A 19809-nucleotide genomic window follows, 5' to 3' on the forward strand; every position below is an offset into this window, starting at 1 on the left:
TATATCATTCAAGGCCCCATAAGAAAGATGCCCTAAGCTCATCTTCACCCTACGGAAAGAGGTGGCATTCGGGGGGCTGGAGAGTCCAGTGGCTGGCCGGGCCCAGCGCAGCGCAGAGCCGCAGCCCAGCCCGAGGCCAGACGCGGGGCCAGGGGACAGCTCTGAAGGGAAGCAGAGGGCCCGCAGCAGGGGAGCAGCAGGGCTGCGGGAACGCGGGCAGGCCAGGAAGCGTCCCAGGGACACGGAATGTGCGGCTCCTGATTTGCATGTTGGATTGGCCCATGCACAGTGCTTTTGAAAGAAAATTTAAATTGAAAGAATTTTTTTTACTGAACAAGAAAAGATAGTATGCAGGCAGATTCCAAATAACCTGGGAATGAGACCGATCTCTTCTAGTCAAAATTAAATCCCAACAAAAAGAAGGGGTGGGTGTGTGAATAGAGGCTCATTTTAGACAAAGAAAAGGTGTTTGGGGTTGAGAGATACTATGTGTCCTAAGGCAGACTAATTAAATCTTTAAGCATAATAAACACACCTAAGAACAAATGTTTCTTAAGGTATATGGTTCAGGGGCTGGGAATCCAAGATTAAAATGCAGAAAGAATAGAAAACGGTGTTTTGCCATCCATGGTCCCTGACGTTGTCACTCATTTATTCCATATACATTTAGCAAGTCCCAAGCCCCCGGTGCTCCTGGCTCAACCTGGACCACAGGACATCATCCTTCCACTGCCTCATTCGCCGTGCCCTCCCCCCAGCGATCCGAAATGCTTTCCTCCTACTCCGCAACCACCCCCTGCCATAGTCAGGCCCTCGGGCCCTCATGTTCCTGTCCCAACCTGGACCACGAGCCCCAACATCCCCATCAGGCCGAGGACCAGAAATATGTCAGGGCCTTTGTACTGACTTCAGTGTGACAGCGTAGGGTCTTTTTAGAGTTGCCTACTGTATGTTTATGGATGGAATGATACGATGACTGCAATTTGCTTCAAGATAATATTGGGGAATATTACACAATTTAGCAATTTTAAAAAGTGACAAGCACATGGATGAATCTCACGGAAAATGTTGAGTCAAGAAACGACTCAAAAAGAGTACATACTGCATGATTCCATTTATATGAAGATCAAACACAGGCAAAATCAGCTTTTTGAGCTACAAGTTAGAACAGCGGATACCTGATGACAGGAATCATAACAGTCCCTGCCTCTCGGTAGTGGGTATTGACTGACTGGAAGGAGACATCAGGAACTCTCTGGGATGACTGACATGTTGTCTATCTTGTTTTGGTGATGGTACACAGGTGTATATAATTGTCCAAAGTCATCAAAAGCTCAAGATATGTGCATATCACTGTATATTAATTATACTTCAGTAAAAACTAGGTCTGTCTCTTGCCATCACAGCAGCTATTCTCTTAGCTTGAGGAACGCTTATTCTGGTCACCAGTTTTCTGGATGACTAATGCAATGAAGACTCTCCTTGAACATGAACCTTCAGACGAGCCCACAGGCATTAATTCTCTCTGCCAGTGAGTCAACGAATAGCCGGACTGTTGTTCAGCTGCGAGAGTAACTCCATCCGGAGCCACAGCTACTTAGAAAAGGCCAGCAGGACTTTGTCACTGACAGATCACCCCGTTGGGGATCTTCTCCAGGAATCACCATTTTTCATTATGATGTATGTCTAGGGACCGTACCCTACAGGGCCAACAAATATAAAACAAAGGTTCTCTTTTGAGAGGAGTAAACGCACTGTACGCGGAGAGCCAGAAGCCCAAACCCAGGCGTCCTGGGGAAGCCAGGGACCCTCTGCCCTTCACTGCCCCGCTGGAGGGGCAGGTGGATGGCCCCAGACACGTCCCTTACAAGTCCAAGGACTCTCCATGAAGAGGTGAAGCTTCTCCCTAGGAAGCAACCTCAGCCTTGGAAACTAAGTAGAATTTGAAAATAAATATTCAAGAACTCAACAGAGAGATGAAGCATCTTCCCAGTCGGTGGCTCGACTACAGGGTCACCCTAGTCAAGGTTCACCTGGCTGAGTAGCAGGAGAACTGTGACCTGGGGGCTCAGAGGCTCGTCTCAGCCTCAATTTATCCCTTCTTCCCCTGACGGTGTTTACAGTTCTTTTTAAAAATACCTGGCAGCTCTCACCTGGTTGGCTGGGCTGCCAGTCTACTAAATAGAGTTGGAGCTGGCACTCTGCAGCCATTTCCCTGCCAAGGACAGTTTAACAGAATCCTGAAACTTGACCCAGGTTCCGTCTTCTGCTTCACAGATTATGCTGATAGATTCGTTATCTTCTCCATTTAAAAATTAGGGTATGATTCAGGAAGTTTGCTAAGGAACGAGATATTTACATAAACCCAAAGTACCTCCCACAAAAGTACTTATTAACCGCAAAAGGGAAAATAGTAATTCAACAGTGGAAAATACGATGAACACCAACTTAATCACATGGTCAGCACTCATATTATCAATAATAAAATCAACCCACAAGATATGGCTCGTGATAAGATGCGCTGAGCAGGGCACACTATCTCTTCTGGGATATTCTGGCTAAAATGTATATAATCTGAATCTAGTAATGAGCAAACGTGAGACAAACCCAAGTTAGATCATATCAAAGTCGTGAGAAACAAAGGCAGGCTGAGGGCGTGTTCCAAATCCAAGGACCCTAGAAAGACCTGAGAACTGAGTGTAATCTGTGATCCTGGATTAGAAGTGCAAATAGCTATAAACATCATTAATGGGATAGTTGGGAAAATTTGAATGCAGACTACAAAGTGGGAAATCATACTGGATCGAGGTTAAGTGTTAAATTTCATGAATTAGATAACTATATTGAAGTCACATAAGAAAAGATACTTGCTCTTGGATATACCCATGGAAGTATTTAGAATGACAGATGATCAGAGATATAATAGTCAGATAGATAGATAGATAGATAGATAGATAGATAGATAGATAGATAGATAGATAGATAGATAGATAGATAAAGGAGGAAGAGGAGGGGGGACAGAGGAGAGAAACCAGATGTGGAAACTGTTAACAATTATTGACTCTACGTGAATCTTTTGTCCAATGGGGTGAAAATGAGGGTGGAAAGCTGAACAGGGCTCGATCCCCTCTCTGGATCACTAGCAATCCCAGAGAAGTCAGAAGACCTCTCAGTCGATCCCAATAGAAACAAATTGAACTATTTGGGGGGAGAGGGGTATGTATGCATCCGGCTAAAACAACTGAAGTAACTCCAACCATCCTTGTCTTTTCCCGTTGTTTCCAACGCTAATGCTTGCTGTGCTCTCTCACATGACAATACCCCTTTTTTCCTTAGAAATGGCACTTGCTTAAAACCTAGGCACAGGTAAAACAAAGTTATATTCAATGCCAAATTTTACCTGTTTCTGCCCTAACAAGGAAAGATTAAACATTGCTTCTCACATTGTTTCCTTCCCTTTGCTGGTTACAAACGTTTATCCACCAATATACACTTTGCACATTGCTTTAAGATCACTTTTGCCATAATCCTATAATTATGGGATTCATTTCTTCAATTTATAAACAGACTAGGATCTGCAGATATTATGTATTTTAATAGGTAGTGAGGCCTGTTTTACAATTTATAGCTCATGAATTTCTATATTTACTGCTTAGCCTTCCGGTGACAGTAAGCTACAGCTTGAATTATGATGAAGGCAATAACTATACAAAGATGCGTTGGTCATTTATTTATTCAAAAAGCACTTATTAAAAGCCTTCCACATGTCAGGCACTCTGTCAGTTATTTGGAAATTGGGTAGTTGTATGAATTAGACATGGCAGCCAATCATAGATTATTTACTCTTTTCTTATACAAAACACACACACCAAAAAAACCACATAATGGCTACAAGTTCAAATGAGAACCAACAATCAATGCCTCTTGATCGTCACAGTTTAGCACCAAGATCACAGAGATCTCTCTGATTGTTCACTTTGGGTTTCCACATGAAACTAGAGTTGGAAAGCCAGGTGAATGTCCAACAGCCCCGCAGCCCTGAACTAGGTGAAATGTACCACATCCCAGCCTCAGGCCATCCATGCTGAGGATGCCACAAGATATCTGGGCCCTAGCTCTTGGTTTCTAAATATCATGTCCCACATCAGGGCTCCCTGGAAAAATGGCTGATTCCAGAACCAGAGCTGGGAAGTACCAGCTAAGCATGGACATCATGTGTGCTAGAAAGCACAAAAATGCTTTCTTAAAAACAGGAACTGTTCATAAAAATAACATTTATAGAGACAAAAAGTAAATTAGTGGTTGCTTGGGCAGGAGGGAACTTATTGGATGAAAATGTTATTAAACTGATTTATGGTCATGTTTAAAGTACTAAAAATCTTTGTATACTTAAAATCAGCGAATTGTATATATGTTAAATATACCTCAGTATATACAAAATCGACTTTTAAAAAGTCAGTATCACTTTGTTTTTAATCAGGAGACTAATTTCATTTCCAGAAGAAAAGAGAACATATTATATAAATACAGTCTTTAAATATAGAGAGTACAATGCAGTGTATGCTGAAACAGCTGAAAAAAATACAAATGAAACTCAAATTAGGTTGGAGATTTGCTGGGTGTGAGAGCCACGGGAGTGGCCAGATAAAGCTCCCGAGGGGTGAGACTAACTGGGGCAGGCTTGACACTGGGAGCGAAGCCCTGGAAGACTCGCACTATTGGGACAGGTGATGAAGGCGTTCCGGGTGTGGGAAGCAGCATAAACAAAGGCCCAGAGGCAGGAAGGAGCACCGCGCGCGGAAAGGTCAGTGAAGGCGCCGAGCACGGGCTCTGGAGAGGGCCCGGCGATGAGGCTGAAGAGGGGCACTGGGGACTCACTGGGATGGGCTTTTTCTCCACAGGGTGCAGTTTCTGATGCTGAACAAAACTGCCATACCATTTGAAGGCTTTCCCACACACCTTACATTCGTAAGGCTTCTCTCCGGTGTGAACTCTCTGATGCTGAATGGAGGCGATCTTCTGCGTGAACGCCTTGCCACACTCCTTACACTGGAAGGGCTTCTCCCCAGTATGAATTCTTTGATGGACAATGAAAAGTGACCTGCAACCAAAGGCTTTCCAGCATTCCTTGCACTTATAGAGTTTCTCCCCAGTGTGTAATCGCTGATGCTGAAGATAGGCTGCACTCCTACGGAAGGCCTTGCCGCACTCTTTGCATTCGTAGGGCTTCTCTCCAGTGTGGATCCTCTGATGCTGAGTCAAGGCCGTGTTGGAACTCAGACCTTTGCCACACTCCTTACATTCATAGGGCCCTTCTCCGACATGATTCTTCTCATGTACAATACAATCATAGCTGGACTTGAAAGCTTTGCCACATTCCTTACATTTGAAGGGCTTTTCCCCAGTGTGGCTCATCTGATGCCGAATGAGCTTTGAGTTGTACCTGAAGATTTTCCCACATTCTTTGCACTCATAGAACTTCATTCCCCCTCGAAGTATCAGATTTGGATTCAGATTGAAAGTCGACCACGTGGCGTTGGCCTTGCTTTTAAAATCAAGGTGCTGAGACACATTTCTGAGGAGTCCGCCTCCCAGCACTCCGGGCCACTCTGTTTCTCCGGAAGCTTCCTGTTTCACAGTTGGCTCTTCACCCTTGATCCATGACTCACCACCTAATCAAAGAAACCATGAGTATTCCCAATTACTGAGCTGAACAGAAAACAGAATCCAGGGGTCCTAATTCTCTCTTTTAGGATGTGATTTTTTAAAATATACCCATGAAATAGCTATAAACATCCACAAAGGAGGACAAGAGAGAAAAATAATAACATAATTGGAGAAGTAATGACACTGGAAACAGACCAGGAAATGCCTCCTATAAGGAAGGCTGGGGGCGGAAAACTAAGACAGGTGAAATGGGCAGAATGAGAACTTCAAGAATGGGAGGGAAAGAAGGCAAGAGGGGGAAAGAGAGAAAAGAACAGAGAAGAGGGACCAGAAGAAATGGAAACATTTTTTAAAGAGACAGAGACCCAGCAGAAGAAAAAGACCAGTGAGACTGGTCAGACGTCAGCTCTAGCACGATGCGGCAGACAGAGTAGGCTGGTAACACATGAGCAGACAACTGATCACAATGCTCCCTGTAGGTCAGGAAACCACCCCAAATTCTAAATAGTGGCCTAATAATTCCATTTTTGAATGCTCCACATAATATTCTGGAATAAAAGATTCTTGCAGAAAGTCAGCTGGAACCGAAGTTGAATTGGAGAGCTCCAGGCCACAATGGTATTACTGCTAAGCGAACCATTGTTTACAAAATCACAGTATGTGTGGGAAGTGAGGCCTGGAGCTGCCTTTCAAAAGGAAAGAAAACCAAGTAATGAAAGCCTCCCAGGACTGGTAGGCAGTCTCAGGGAAATCTGAGGCTGTGTGTACATGATGGGTGCTGTGGTGAGAGGACTATTCCTTGCCTTCTCCTATGCAACCCCATATAAGACAAATACAATGTAAACCTAAAGATTATGTCATAGGAAACTTTAAAATGCACAAAAAAGGCAAATTAAAATTCATAGCTGTGACACAAATAAATCAGTCTGACCCACAGAATCAAATTCTCCTTAAAATATGGCTGAAACCCTACTTCTCTGCCATAAAAATTGGCATAAAATTAAATATTTCCACCGGTGAAAAAGAAGTGGTTCAGGAGCTCCTGGGTCACAGTTTTCTGCAGGAGAGCACGTGTGTGTGCAGACAGGGGGTGGCCAAGCACTCCCAAGGACTGAACTTTCTGGGCTCGGGGCTAGAACTCAGTAGAAGTCAGAGTATACCGAGTACTGCCTTATGGACAACGGGGAGCTTTGTTTTCTCCTGCAGAAGAAACATTTCCAGTAAACCGGGAAGTCAAAACCAGAAACTGCTGTATTGTCTCACTCACCTGGACAGATGCCTCGCAAAACCTCTGCTTCCCAGGGATCAGTGCCCCAAGGTGCCTCCCCTCGCTCCAGCTGGGAGATCAGAACAGGTTTGGTGACTGGAAATGCTACTTCAACAAGAAAAACAGACAAGCTGAGGGAGACATCCAGAGCTCTTCCTGGGATCTCTTTTGGCCCACCCCTAACAGGCTAGTTGGGAGGGGAGAGAAACGGACTGTTCAGGAGACCAAGTGAGCCAGCCAGGGGTCTGAGGAAGGGCTCCAAACTGCTCCAAGGGAATGACAGGGAGACAGCCATTCTCCACAGGAAGAAATTTCAACCTTGCCCTTACTCAGAAGAAAGGAAACCCCCTGAGGAAGAAAGAGATCCCTCCTCAGAGGATAATGGAAGGATGGAGGAATGAAGGGTCACCTAGGGCACCAGGAAGTCCTTCCCCTCAGGGCGCAGAACTACGCTCTTCCCTGAGATGTAAAGAAGTCCAGCTTTAACACCAAAAGACACCAGGGATTTCCCCATCCAGAATTCCCAGAGGCTGGTGACTGCAGAACTCCCCCTGGAGTCATTAAACCCAAGGGCTACTAGAATTCCCCAAATATCTGAGAAAGATGTCAAACTATCACAAGGAGCCACTGAGAGACACCTTACCCAGCGCAGCCACATTTGCATAGTTCTCTAGCATCACCTCCCTGTACAGGGCCCTCTGCACAGGGTCCAGGCTGGCCCACTGGCTCTGAGTGAAGTACACGGCCACGTCCTCAAAGGTCACTGACTCCTGAAACGACAGATTCCTGCTCAAGCTCAGAGAGGGGCAGAAGGAGGCAGCCTGAACTGCGGGGTCCCCAACTCTGGGCCCTGTGGAAGGTCTGCTCTATCAAGAAGAGCACCCAGCACCCAGCCAGGGGCCCGCCCTCAGCCAGTGTTCCCACTTCCAAACACAGAACCCCAACGCACTCCCACCCGCTCAGCTCTGGGGCCCTGTCATCCTAATCGCACAGCCTGGCATCTGGGGCTCTCTGCCTGGTAATTGCATCACCCCCTATGGATCTGTCCCTCTGGCACCTCCTGCCTCATGTACTCCATAATCTGGTCACCTCATTTACTATACGCCAACCACTGCAGGCAGCTGCCACTCACCCTGCTCAGCCCATCTGAAGCACACACGCACAGCCCCATCTGTTCCCGCACCTAGCTTCTCCCCAGTCTTCCCCAGCATCTTCCACTGTGTGCAGAGGAGCCACTCCTCAAAAATTTTCCCAGCAATTTGCAAATTTCTTTTATACCTTCTTACTTTATCAGAAAGCTAGCTCTGTTGAAGAAAAGCCACAGCCTCCCCTGACCACTACCTTCAGAGGTAGCTTTTTTGAGGTGCCTCAAATTTGAAGTTTATAAGAATCACCTGGAAGACTCTTACAACAGATTCCTGACCCCGGGTATCCTCCTTCCCAGTCTGATTGAGTCAAGGGTGGGGCCCCAGAATCTGCAGTTCTAAAGAGCTCCCAGGTGATGCCCAGGCTGCCAGTGGGCCACACTCTTGAGAAGCACTGTACTTTAGCAACATGTAATTATGGTGTGAATTTATTTGTTCGCAGACTGTCTATTCTGCTAACGAGAAAAGGGAACTTGTCTGCATTATTCAATACTATGCACCTAGCATTTAGAACAATGCTTATCTCTCTGGGATATGTCTCCAATTTGTTGGGCAATCTCTTCAATGAATAATTCCTCTGCTCTCGGCAGGTAATTTGTCTTTATAGAACATGATCTAGATTTCCACAGTAAGGGAGAATTTCTTGGCTTGGGTCCCCCTTTTACACTTAAACCTACACAGCCTAAGTCATCACACTCCATGCACAAAACTATTTCCCCCACGGGTATTTACAGCCATCACCCTGGGAACAGACTCAAAGAGAAAACCAGAGCCTGGCCACTTAGGCCATGGTCCCTTCCTGATCACTGAAAGCTAATGCGATTTTAGAAAGACGGAAAGGAAGCTCAGCTCACCCGAGGCCAAGTTGTTTGGAGCATGGCTGATGTCCCCTGGCTTCGCGCACTGTCTTCTGGGTTTGGAAAAGCCAGAACCTTAGAAGCTAAGAGAAGAGGGGCCGTGAGTGCAATGAGCCCAGTCCTGCGTCCCCGCAGCCGCCTATGGCCTCCCAGTCTCATTCCCAGCACGGGGAAGAGGCACCCCGGCCCCTCCTGACGCCCCGGGCTCCCTACTCCCGGCGCGGGGAGGAGACTCCCGGGCCCCTCCCGACGCCCCGGCTGACGCCCCGGGCACCCCACTTCCAGCGCGGGGAGGAGACTCCCGGCCCCCCCCCCCCCCCCGGCTGACGCCCCGGCCTCCCTGCTCGGCCCGCGCCCTGAGCCCGCACACAGCAAGACGAGCCCTGCCACTAGTGTTGGGTCCGAACAAACCTAAGAATCTAAAAAAGCTCTTATGTGGGCATTAAACCAAAAAACAAACAAACAAACAAACAAACACAAAGGTGCCCATGGCGAGGAGGGGCGGGAGCGGCTGGCGGCGGGTCGGGAGTGAAACCGTGGTCCCGCGGGCGACGCCGACCCAGACCCCTCGGGGACCTCCACCCAGGGAAGCAGGAGACCCCAAACCCTGAGGCGGCAGAAGCGGGCGCGGGAGGTTACTGGGCCACATAGGAAACGGGGTCACGCTCCGGCGGGCGGGGGGCTGGGGGCTGGGCCAGGGCTCCCGGCGGCCGCGCAGCCTCGGCGAGGCCCGGACGCCCGAGCTCCGGGGCAGGGAGGGACGAGCCACCGCCGGGACCGAGTTCAGGGGCGGGGGTGCTGCGGGCACCGGGCGGACCTGGCACGTGGAACTCGCTGGAACCAACACTCTTCCTCTCCGCACCCCGAAAAGCTGGCAGCTCAAAGCCGATGCGGAAGGGAGCGCGCGCGACCGGCGCCCCTCTAGGCCGCCCGGAGGCCGCCCATCTCGGTGGTCCCAGCGGCCCGAGGCCGCGTGACTGGTCGGCCCCGCGGAAGGGGTGGGGATGGGGGGCGGGGCCCTGCCTGCGGCGTCGCTGGTGGGGGCGGGGCCTCTGCCGGCGGCGGGCGTAGGACCGACTCAGGACGCGGGTGTCCCTGCGCTGGTACAACCCCGCTCCACTCGGACCTCAGCCCCTGGGCCCAGGTGGGGCCCCATCAGCGGTCGGCGCCGTTACTCCGTGGGCCGCCTGGGCTGTGCACTGTGGGGAGAATGGCTCCCGCCGTGTCATCTCTCAGGTGCCCACGCCAGGGGTCCTGCCTGGGTCCTAGGGTGGGCAGACCTTGGGCAAACCATGGTTTCCATTTGCCTTTTTAGAGCCCCCTCCTTCCTAGGACCAAGACGTTGGGGGGGGGGGGTACCTTCTGGGGCAGATCCATTTAACAACCAAAATAGTGGTGCCTAAGGTTGCCAGGCATCCTGTCTATACAGGGCATGCCCTATATTGAATGGTTTAGTCTTGCTCTTTCCCAGGACAGCCTGGCCAGAGGGACAGAATGCAGGTAGCACTGACCCCGGGGCAGCGCCATGGCAAGGTGAATCAGGAGAGGTGGGAAACCTCAGTCTCTCCAGCTGTCAAGGAATCCGTGCATGTGTCAGCAAAATTAATCCTGAAACTGGGCGGGCCATGAACCAGGAGATCGTGGTTTGATTCCCCGTCAGGGCACATGCCCGGGTTTCGGGTTGATCCCCAGCAAGGGGCGTGCAGGAGGCAGCCGGTTGATGAGTCTCATCATTGATTTTATTTTTATCTCTCTCTCTCTCTCTCTCTCTCTCTCCCTACCTCGCTCTGAAATTCAACAGGAAAAAAAGCAAACAAAAAAGAAAAAAAAAAGCACATCAGTGGTTGCCTGTGGGGAGCCAGGAAGCCAGGGGGGAGGAGTACAAAGGGCATAAGCAAAGTTTGGGGGTTTGGGGCTCTGTTTATTATCTTGTGGTGATGGTTTCACTGGTGTATACACAAGTTAAAACTTATCAATGACATTCTAATGACTAACATTTGTTTATTATGCTCGTCACTGTGCTAAGCACTTCTACATGTACTATTCATGCAGTTGTCCTCATGGGTTTGTCTTTTCTAACTGTAAAGAAAGTTCACGTTGAGGAAACAGGACTCGGAGAATCTGAGGGGGGGTTTCATGGAAGCAGCTGAGAGTCTGAATTCAACATCTTGCTGAGACAGGGAGAGAAGTGGGGGTTCCAGTTATGCAGAATCTCAGGGGCAGAGGCGTATGGTTAAGAATCAGCACGGGCCAGCCCGGCCGGGTGCTCAGTTGGCTGGAGCGCTGTCCCAGACGCCAGGAGGCTGCAGGTTCGATTCCCGGTCGGGGCACGTACCTGGGTTGCGGGTTCAATCCCCCCCGGGGCTTCTACGGGAGGCAACGGATCAGCGTCTCCGTCACATTGGTGTTTCGCTCTCTTTCTCGCTAACTCTCCCTCGCCCTCTAAAATCAATAAACATACCCTCGGGTGAGGATTAAAGAAAATGAATGAGCACAGTCCAGGAAGAGCAGCGATCACACTGATGAGGATGGGGAGACGCGAGGAGAGGCGCGGGGAGTCCACCTGCGCTTAGCCCTCCCCTAGGACAGATGCCTTCTGCGTGTGTAGTTTCTTACGTGGAATCTTCCACACCAGCTAACGGTTTCCCCACGCACCTTACACTCGTGAGGCTTCTCGCCCGCGCGCGCCGGCTGCTGCAGAACCCGCGCGACGCGGGCGCAGAGGGAAGCGAGAGCGCGAGAGCTGGGTCGTTCATAGGGAAGCGCGCCCCGCTCGGCCGGAAGTGCGAGCACCGTTTCCTCTCTAGGACCCTGGGAGGCGGCTCGTCTCGGTGATCCCCTCTCCAGGCCGCCGAGGGCTCCGTCGCCGTTTCCGCCGACACAGAGCTGGGGGCCCCAGGTTCGGGTCCGAGCAGGCCGCAGCCGGCAGCTCCTCCGGGGGGGTGTGGTGACAGTCCTGGGACTTACCCAGGGTCACCTGGCGTTTGCCACTACGGGCTGCCCTGCCAGGTACCGGGGGACGGCTGCGCCGCCTGCACCGAGCGCCCCGGGTTCCGTGGCCGCTCGGCCCGCGGCGGCAGCATCGGGAGCGGGAAGAGGGGCCCTCGCTTCGGCGGCCGAGCGCGTGCTGGTGAGACCGTCGGCTGCCGGGGTGCGGGAACTCGGCCGGACCGCTGAACGGGGGTGGGGGGTGGGGTGCCCACCTCCCGGGGCTGCGGAGGGTCAGGGAAGATTTAAGCAGCGAGGTTTCACAAAACCTGACTGGCAGCCAGCGCGCAGGGGATACCCCCGAGGGGGCGGTTCTTGCCGCCCAGAGGACAGGCGCGGGCCCCCTCAGAGGAGCCCGTCGCCCGCGAGCCCGGCGTCGTGCGCGTGCGCACACGGTGCCCGCGCCGGCGGGTGAGGGAGCGTCCTGCGCTCTGCGCCCCTGCGCCCGGGCACACGCCCAGACTCGGGTGACGGCCGTGGCCGTGGCCGGGCACCGGGGGAAGGGCTCTGTGTCCAGACGCTCCTCAGCGGTACCGCGCTACCGCCCGTCTTCCCAGCAACCCAGGACGGCCTCTCCCCGCCCGGTGTGAACATTCTCCCTGCAGAGCCAAGTGCTACACTGAGGTCACATTTCCTTTATTGTACAACTTTTTAAAAAATCCCCGTTGCCTTTCTCTTTTCCACCACTTGGCTTTATGATACCCTCAGGTTTTCACAAACTCTCCTTGGTATGAGGACTCAAGACTCCAGCCCTGCGCCACAACCATCATTCCGAGCCTTCACTGTCTTCCCACGGTGGGCCCGTTTTTCTGGGCACAGCGTCTTCCTGGTTCCCTCCTTCACGGGAGCGCACCCGCAAACAAGGTGTTCAGTCGGGTGTGTCGGAAATGTGACCGCCACAGTCAACTGTTCCCCACATTGTGACTGCTTTTCCTAGCATGATTCTGGACGAGGGATCTTTGCGTATTTTGGAAGCTCTGACTACAGCCAGGTAAACAAGTTTGGTTTTTGCCTTGTAGTCTCCTGAATTCTGCATATTGCAGAAATTTATCAAGGAATGAAAATAAAGAAAAATCTGAAACATTGCAGCAATGATTTACATTCCTCCCTGCGCTGAGCAAACTTTTGGGGATAATGGAAATCTTCTGTGTCTTGATTACATAACTGTATTCATTTGCCAAAACTCACCAAGCTGTATTCTTTAACAGTGAATTTTACTGTCTCTAAAGTATATTTCACTAAACCCGATCAAAACTAAAATGTCTTTCTGTGCCGTCCCTTGCAGACATAATTTCATCGTGTTATAATAACAGCATACATATCTTTTAGTACTGTATTCCCACATAATTATTTATTTTCCATGTTGCTTTCTGTCCTGAAGCAGTGATTCTGAGAAGTTCAGGGTCTGTGACCACTAGCAGGGAAGTATGGCCAAACCACTGAGATCATAACATCTGGTAAAAGCGTCCTTTAAACTCTTCTTGGTGTTACCGAAGTAGTTCATTATAAAATTAAAAGTACCACCACTCACAAATTCAGATTTCATCACAGGGGACATAGAATAGGTATGAGAACGTGTCCAAGTGCACACAGGGTAACTGACCAGGAACTGACTCTTCTGAGGCAGGAGCTACAGCAAGTCATTGTTGGGTTTCTCTTCTTCCCTCTGGTGCTCATCACCAGTGTGACAGGCTAAGTTCACCCTGTGTATAATTTGTAGATTGCTACACTCAGGCACCTGCCTGAAATTGCACAAGCCCAAGTCACTTTTTGTACCTACATAATTGAGTGGGCACTAAAATTAAAGCTATGGGTGGAAATACAAAGGAACCAACAGAAAAAAAAAAGACACCCCCCCCCCCCCATCATGTTCTTTCCACTGGTTATTTTCTTGTTTATTGCTTGATCACACAGGATCCTCCTAAGGTTCACTATCAAGGTAAAAATTCCGAGGCTCACATTCTTCACACAGTGAGCCTCACTACTGACCCGCCAAATGGCCCTCCTGAAATCCTCAATACAATCACTGGATATTTTCCAATTACTCTCTCCCATGGGCTTTGCATCCACCCTCTCCCCCCTCAATTTCTCAAATTACAATCGCCTATTTCATTATAATGCCATACTCCTAAAACCCAGAGGGTTCTGCAGACTTGAAACTCTGAAGGCAGGTACAGACTGTTGGTACGGGTCCACACCGGACACTGTAATACTACCATTTCCTACCCAGGGGATAGAAGAGAGTAATCAACACAGTCCTTAAATGTGAGAACTTAAGATGGAGTTGGGAAAACAATAATGACTTCCACAAGACCAGGAAATTATCAATAAAGACATGGTCAGGAGCCATGGAAACTCTGAAAACTCTAGGTGCACTGGGAGTTGAGAACGTGATGGAGCTCATGGGGAGTGAGATAAAGGATTCAGACTACAAGGGGATGGTTTCCCATGAGAAGCAAGATCCTGAAAGAAATGAACTATTTGGACAGGTGAAGAACCAGCCATCTTAGGTGAGGGGAGCAGCATGAAGAGCGGCAGAGAGGAAGGAAGTAGCCCTGCATGCGGAGAAGATGGGGGAGAACCTGGCATGGCTGGGGCAGAGCACACACGTAGGGAAGGCAGAGGGGAGAGGACTGGAGAAGGGGAGTGAGGCATAACTGCAGATGGCCTTGTGACTTGGGTGGGTTTCTTCCTACTATGCAACTTCTGATGCTGAATGAAACTTGCACTCCATTTGAAGGTTTTCCCACACACCTTACACTCATAAGGCTTCTCCCCAGTGTGAACTCGCTGATGCTGAACCAGGGTGATTTTCTGATTGAACGCCTTCCCACACTCCTGGCATTCATACGGTTTCTCCCCGGTGTGGATTCTCTGATGTACAATAAAGCGGGAGCTACAACTGAAAGTTTTCCAACATTCACTGCATTTATAGAGTTTCTCCCCAGTGTGGAACCTCTGGTGCTGGAGAAACACTGAACTCCGGCGGAAGGCCTTGCCGCACTCCTTACATTCATAGGGTTTCTCTCCAGTGTGGATTCTCTGGTGCTGAATCAGGACTGAATTTGAACTGAAACTTTTCCCACACTCCTTACATTCATAGGGCTTCTCCCCAGTGTGAACTCGCTCATGGACGAAGCAGTCATAGCTACACCTGAAAGCCTTCCCACAATCCTTACATTTAAAGGGTTTCTCCCCTGTGTGGATTCGCTGGTGCCGAATAAGTTTTGAGTTGTAGCTGAAGGTTTTCCCACAGTCCTTACACTCATAGGGCTTCTCTCCACCATGGAGTTTCTGATGCTGAAGGAGGTGGGAATTCTGACTGAAGGCTTGTCCACATTCCTGACATGAGTATGGTTTCTCCCCAGTGTGGACTTTCTGGTGCCGTGACAGTTTTGACTTATATCTGAAGGCTTTCCCACATTCTTTGCATTTGTAGGGCTTCTCATCAGTGTGAATTCCCTGATGCTGGTGAAGGTCTGAATGTGGACTGAAACATCTGCCACATTCACCACGTTTATCACACACCTGTTCTCTGGGGAGGCCCTGCAGTGTAACGAGATGCGTGCTGACACCACTGCTTCCGTCCCATTTCCTGGCTGTCCCTTCTCTGTCAGTGGTGGAGCTTTTTTGTTCCTGGGCTGTCAAATCCATGGAATCTCTCTTCTTTGAGTCTGTTTTCTTCTCCATGTCATACAGCAGGGGCTTCTCTAAACCGTCCTTTAAGTGGGGTTGCTGGGGAGCAGCCACCGGCTGCATCTCTGCCCTCAGCCTGGGGGACTCGGGCTCTTTAGGAATGTTCAGCTTTGGAGTTTGCTCACCCTCGGTCTTGGTTTTAGCACCCAGCGTGGTGAAGGGAACGTGAGAAGCACCTGCCTGCGCTAGAAGAAGAGAAGGGTTACGCGCTCTCAGCCCCACATACACACTTCCAGAGAGGGGCAGGGACACTGGGCGGTTCCCAGGGAAAGTAAACACACAGGAGGTGGGGAAGGTGGGCAGTGCCACTAGGCAACAAAAACAGTGCCGACAGCAGAAGCTGTCAATTGACACCAATGGATAAAGAAAAATGGAAATGGGACAAAGAAATTGCAGGGACAGGAAGCACCGAAGAAAAGCAGGGGTAGCTGAAGGGGAGGCAAGATCTCTAAACGAGGAGAGATTGCTGGGCGAGCAGACCTAGCACCACACGATGTCCTGAGGGCGGGGAGATGCTGTCTGCAACAGTGGGTCCCATGTCCAGTCCAGGCACAAAAGCTGTCCTTACTTCACAATAGTCTGTAATCCGTAGAGAGATGTTCTCTATCACAAGCCCAACTGAACTGTGAGAACACGGTCCGTAACTGCTGAGTTCACAGAAGGACCCCTATTTCAAACCTGTAAACTGCACTCTGCGAGAGAGACTTATCTCTGAAAAGGAAACACACGCCTGGCCAAGACCCTTCCAGGACTGGAGATGGCAACTGGGGGGGTTGGGGGAAACCACAGGCGCTCACTGGTGGCACCACAACGTTGAAACCTTTTCAAGCATCAAAAATTTGATCAATGAGATTTCCAGCTTAGTGTTTCTCAAGAATCTCTTCTTGAGATTCTCAAGAAGAGTGGTTCTCCAAGTGTGGTCCCTGGTCATCACCTGGGAACTTGTCAGAAATGCACATTCTCGGGCCCCACACCAGTCCTGCTGAGTTAGAATCTCTGCAGGTGGCATCCAGCGGTCTGTTTCAAAGCCTCGCAAGTGTCTCTGATGCCCACTAGAGTTTGAAACCCACTGATCTAGAACTAAAAAGGCAGCTGAAGGCTGTTAACTGAGTAAAGATGCACTGACCAATAAGGTGGTCACTAGCCACATGTGGCAATTTAAATTGAAATTAATTAAAATGGAACAAAATTAAAAAGTCAGCTTCTCAGTTGCACCAGCCACATTTCGAGTGCTCGTGTGGCTCAGGGCCACCATATCAGACAGCACAGTTACACATTACTTCTGTCACTGTAGACAGTTCTACTGGGCAATGCTGGATAAAGCCTTGGGCAGGCTAACCAGACCACGCGCAGCTGTGGCAAAGGGAAACACAGACGACTGTAGGCAGGCTGCTGGGAAAGGTTTTTCATCCAGATGACCTGAAGTGCTGGAGCCCACCTAAGGCACAGATTAAGACGTGTGTGTGTGTGTGTGTGTGTGTGTGTGCACACACGTATGTGTGTATGGTGAATGAGACCGGTTTACAGAGGCTCTAAATAGCATCAGGTCTTGAGAGAGCACGAGAACAGAGCCCAATGAATGAGAAAGGCTATCCATCACATCTCCAGATGGCCCTTTACATTGACTTCATTTGAATATCTTTCAAAAAAGGGAAACCATTCATTTCCAATAAATAAGCATGCTTTCTTTCAAAAGCTAATTTATAATTTAGTGTTTAGGAATTAATAAAAAGTCCATTCTTCTATACACTTTCACATAATGCGCACACACGTGTGAAATGTTCTCACAGAAACAAGTTCTTATCATATTGTGTTTATATTCCTGCCCTGACCCACAGAAGCCTGTTTTCACCAAGTGTGTGAAATCCTTTAGCTTTCCAAAAAAAAAAAAAGACAGAAAATGAAATCTTTGGACTGGTCTTCTCCAGTCTGGGGCTGAAGCCCTAGCGAGGGGCACGTTTCTGAGTAACAGCCATTTCCATCCCCACAACAGCCATGTGACAGAAGAAAAACCTGTTTCATGTTAAATCGCCAAAAGATGGGAGGCGGCAAAGCTGGAGAGGAAGGTGGGGCTTCTCCCGCTTACCTGTGCAGACGCCTCTCCGGGCCTCACCCCCCAGGGCTGTCCAGGGATCCAGGCCCCATGGTGCGCCCCCTCGCTCCAGCTGGAATATCAGATCTGGTTTGGGAAATGGAAATGCCGCTGAAGGAGAAAGCAAAGGAACAGGAAGCTGAGGAGAGGCCCTCCTGACCCCTCTAACTCCACCCTCTGCTTTGCCAGGTAAAAAAAGAAGGGCCTGTCCCAGGAGACAGAGGTCAGTGTGGGGAGAGCCTGGGGCTCTAAGGCTCGAATTGTTTTGCTCAGGAGGCAGCTTATTCCCGCTCTATCTGGAAGGATAGAAAACTCCCACCATTGTTGCAGGTGTAAAGAGGGGGCCCAAGGGGACCCTCACACAGAGCAGGTGGGGCCAAGGTCTCCTCCGGGAGCTGGAAGAGTGGAGGAATGCGGGTGGGTGACTGGGAACCTTCTCAGCTCTCTGTGCCCAGAGCAACGCCCCTCTCAGGACAGCACCCACCAGCAAACAGGGGAGTCCTGTTTAAACCCAAGTGAACCTAGATCTTTCTCCATCAGCTACTCCTGCAACTGGAGAGTGGGGAGCTCAGCGCAAGGAGCATTACGCCCGCCGGTATCGGAGGTTCCAGGCTGCCTGGGGAGGAAGCCACAAGCCCTGTGGGCAGACGCTGAGTCTCAGGGAGGAAGCGGGACTCACCCAGGGCAGCCACACTCGCATAGTTCTCTAGCATCACCTCCCTGTACAGGGCCCTCTGCACAGGGTCCAGGCTGGCCCACTGGCTCTGAGTGAAGTACACGGCCACGTCCTCAAAGGTCACTGACTCCTGACACGACGGGTTCCTGCTCAAGCCCTGTGTAAGGACAGAGGAGGGGCCTGAACTCCAGGGAAGGGACAAATCTACTGGAGTCCAGGGCTCTGAGCCCCATGGATGGTTTGTACCGGCAAAGAGAGCCACACGGCACCCCAGTCAGAGGCAGTCCTCAGCCAGCATTCCCATTTTCAGGGTGCACGCTTCTGGGGCCCCAACACTGTCATCCTGGGCACACAACCCAGCACCTGCTCTTGTCTACCCGGGATCACAGTCGACCCTGTGTCAGGTTCCATGAGCGGGGAATATCTTTCTGGCATCTTTTCAAAAGTGCGCCCATCAGGTGTCTGCCCTTCACCCTGCCCCCATCCATCCTGAAGCCCCCATCAGGCCCCACTCAGCTTCTCTCTGGTCTTCCCCCTCCGGGGCGATCCCACGGGCACAGAGCTCCTTTCACTCCGTGGGGAATATGGGCAGCGGGAAGCTCAGCTCACCTGGAACCACACTGTCTGGAGCATGGCCGCCGACCCCGGGCCTCATGCACTGCGCCCTCTGTTTAGAAAAGCGAGGTCCTGCAGAGCTAGGAGGAGAGAGAACCACAGAGGCGGGGCCTGTCTTGTTTCCCACGCTCGCTTTCCCCCCTCAGTCCCTGGAGACATATCCTTAGGGCAGTCTCATATTCTCAGGGCGCCTTCTAGCGACGCCTCGGGTGCGGCCACTGCTCCCTCTGCACACGCTACGAATTTGCCTGGTGAGGCTGGAAATTCCTGGAAAGCGTGTGAAGCAAGAGTCAAGAGCTGCAGTGGATTCGTGGCTTTTAAGAAAATCCCTGGCCCACGACGAATGGACTCCGAGGCCGCTCGCACTGCAGGTTCGCAGGGGCCGCAGCCAAGGCCCGCGGGGCTCCCGGGGAGGAGGGCGCGTACCGGGCCCCGGACAGCCGCCCGCTGCCAGCGTTCTGGCCAGGACGGGTGGGGCGGGGAAAGGGTAAGATGCTCCAAGTGCAGCGGACGAGGCTGATGGAGACCCGACGGGGCCTGGAAACTCCAGCCCGAGAGGCCGGCAGCGGCCCCGCAGCGGCCCCGCCCCGCCCCGAGCACCGCGGGCCCCGGGACGTCAGACCGGCTCTTCGCGGACGGAAAGTCGATCGCGCCCTGCGGGCAGAAGGCTGGGCCCGAGTCCGCGCCGACGCCCCGAGCTCCGGGCCAGGGCCGCCGGGCCACCCCGGGGGGCCGCCGCTCACCCGGAGCCGGGGTCCCCGGGAAACCCGGCCGAGGCGGAAGCGCGAGCCGGGCGCCCTCAGCGC

At 51.1% G+C, this 19809-nt stretch overlaps 2 protein-coding genes across 4 annotated transcripts; both read right to left on the minus strand.

Moving 5' to 3' along the window:
- Positions 1–3715: 3715 nt before the first annotated feature.
- Positions 3716–9102, minus strand: LOC148091404 (zinc finger protein 621-like). Its single transcript, XM_087824843.1, has 4 exons — positions 8934–9102; positions 7578–7704; positions 6935–7039; positions 3716–5672 (listed from the first exon to the last, which is right to left on the minus strand). The coding sequence occupies exons 1-4, from the start codon at positions 9093–9095 to the stop codon at positions 4600–4602; spliced, it is 1467 nt and encodes a 488-aa protein (XP_087680969.1). The 5' UTR covers positions 9096–9102; the 3' UTR covers positions 3716–4599.
- A 4154-nt stretch (positions 9103–13256) lies between these two features.
- Positions 13257–19600, minus strand: ZNF619 (zinc finger protein 619). Of its 3 annotated transcripts, none has more exons than XM_016196121.2 (4): positions 18998–19600; positions 18392–18545; positions 17707–17799; positions 13257–15805 (listed from the first exon to the last, which is right to left on the minus strand). In XM_016196121.2, the coding sequence occupies exons 1-4, from the start codon at positions 19019–19021 to the stop codon at positions 14325–14327; spliced, it is 1752 nt and encodes a 583-aa protein (XP_016051607.2). In that variant the 5' UTR covers positions 19022–19600; the 3' UTR covers positions 13257–14324. The 3 variants fall into 3 exon arrangements, with proteins under 3 accessions (XP_016051607.2, XP_016051604.2, XP_016051606.2); XM_016196118.2 differs by having other exon boundaries at positions 17707–17823; XM_016196120.2 differs by lacking the exon at positions 18392–18545 and having other exon boundaries at positions 17707–17823.
- Between the last annotated feature and the right edge of the window lie 209 nt (positions 19601–19809).

The sequence above is a fragment of the Miniopterus natalensis genome, chromosome 15 (assembly GCF_054644295.1).
Source record: "Miniopterus natalensis isolate mMinNat1 chromosome 15, mMinNat1.hap1, whole genome shotgun sequence".
NCBI classification, from domain to species: domain Eukaryota; kingdom Metazoa; phylum Chordata; class Mammalia; order Chiroptera; family Miniopteridae; genus Miniopterus; species Miniopterus natalensis.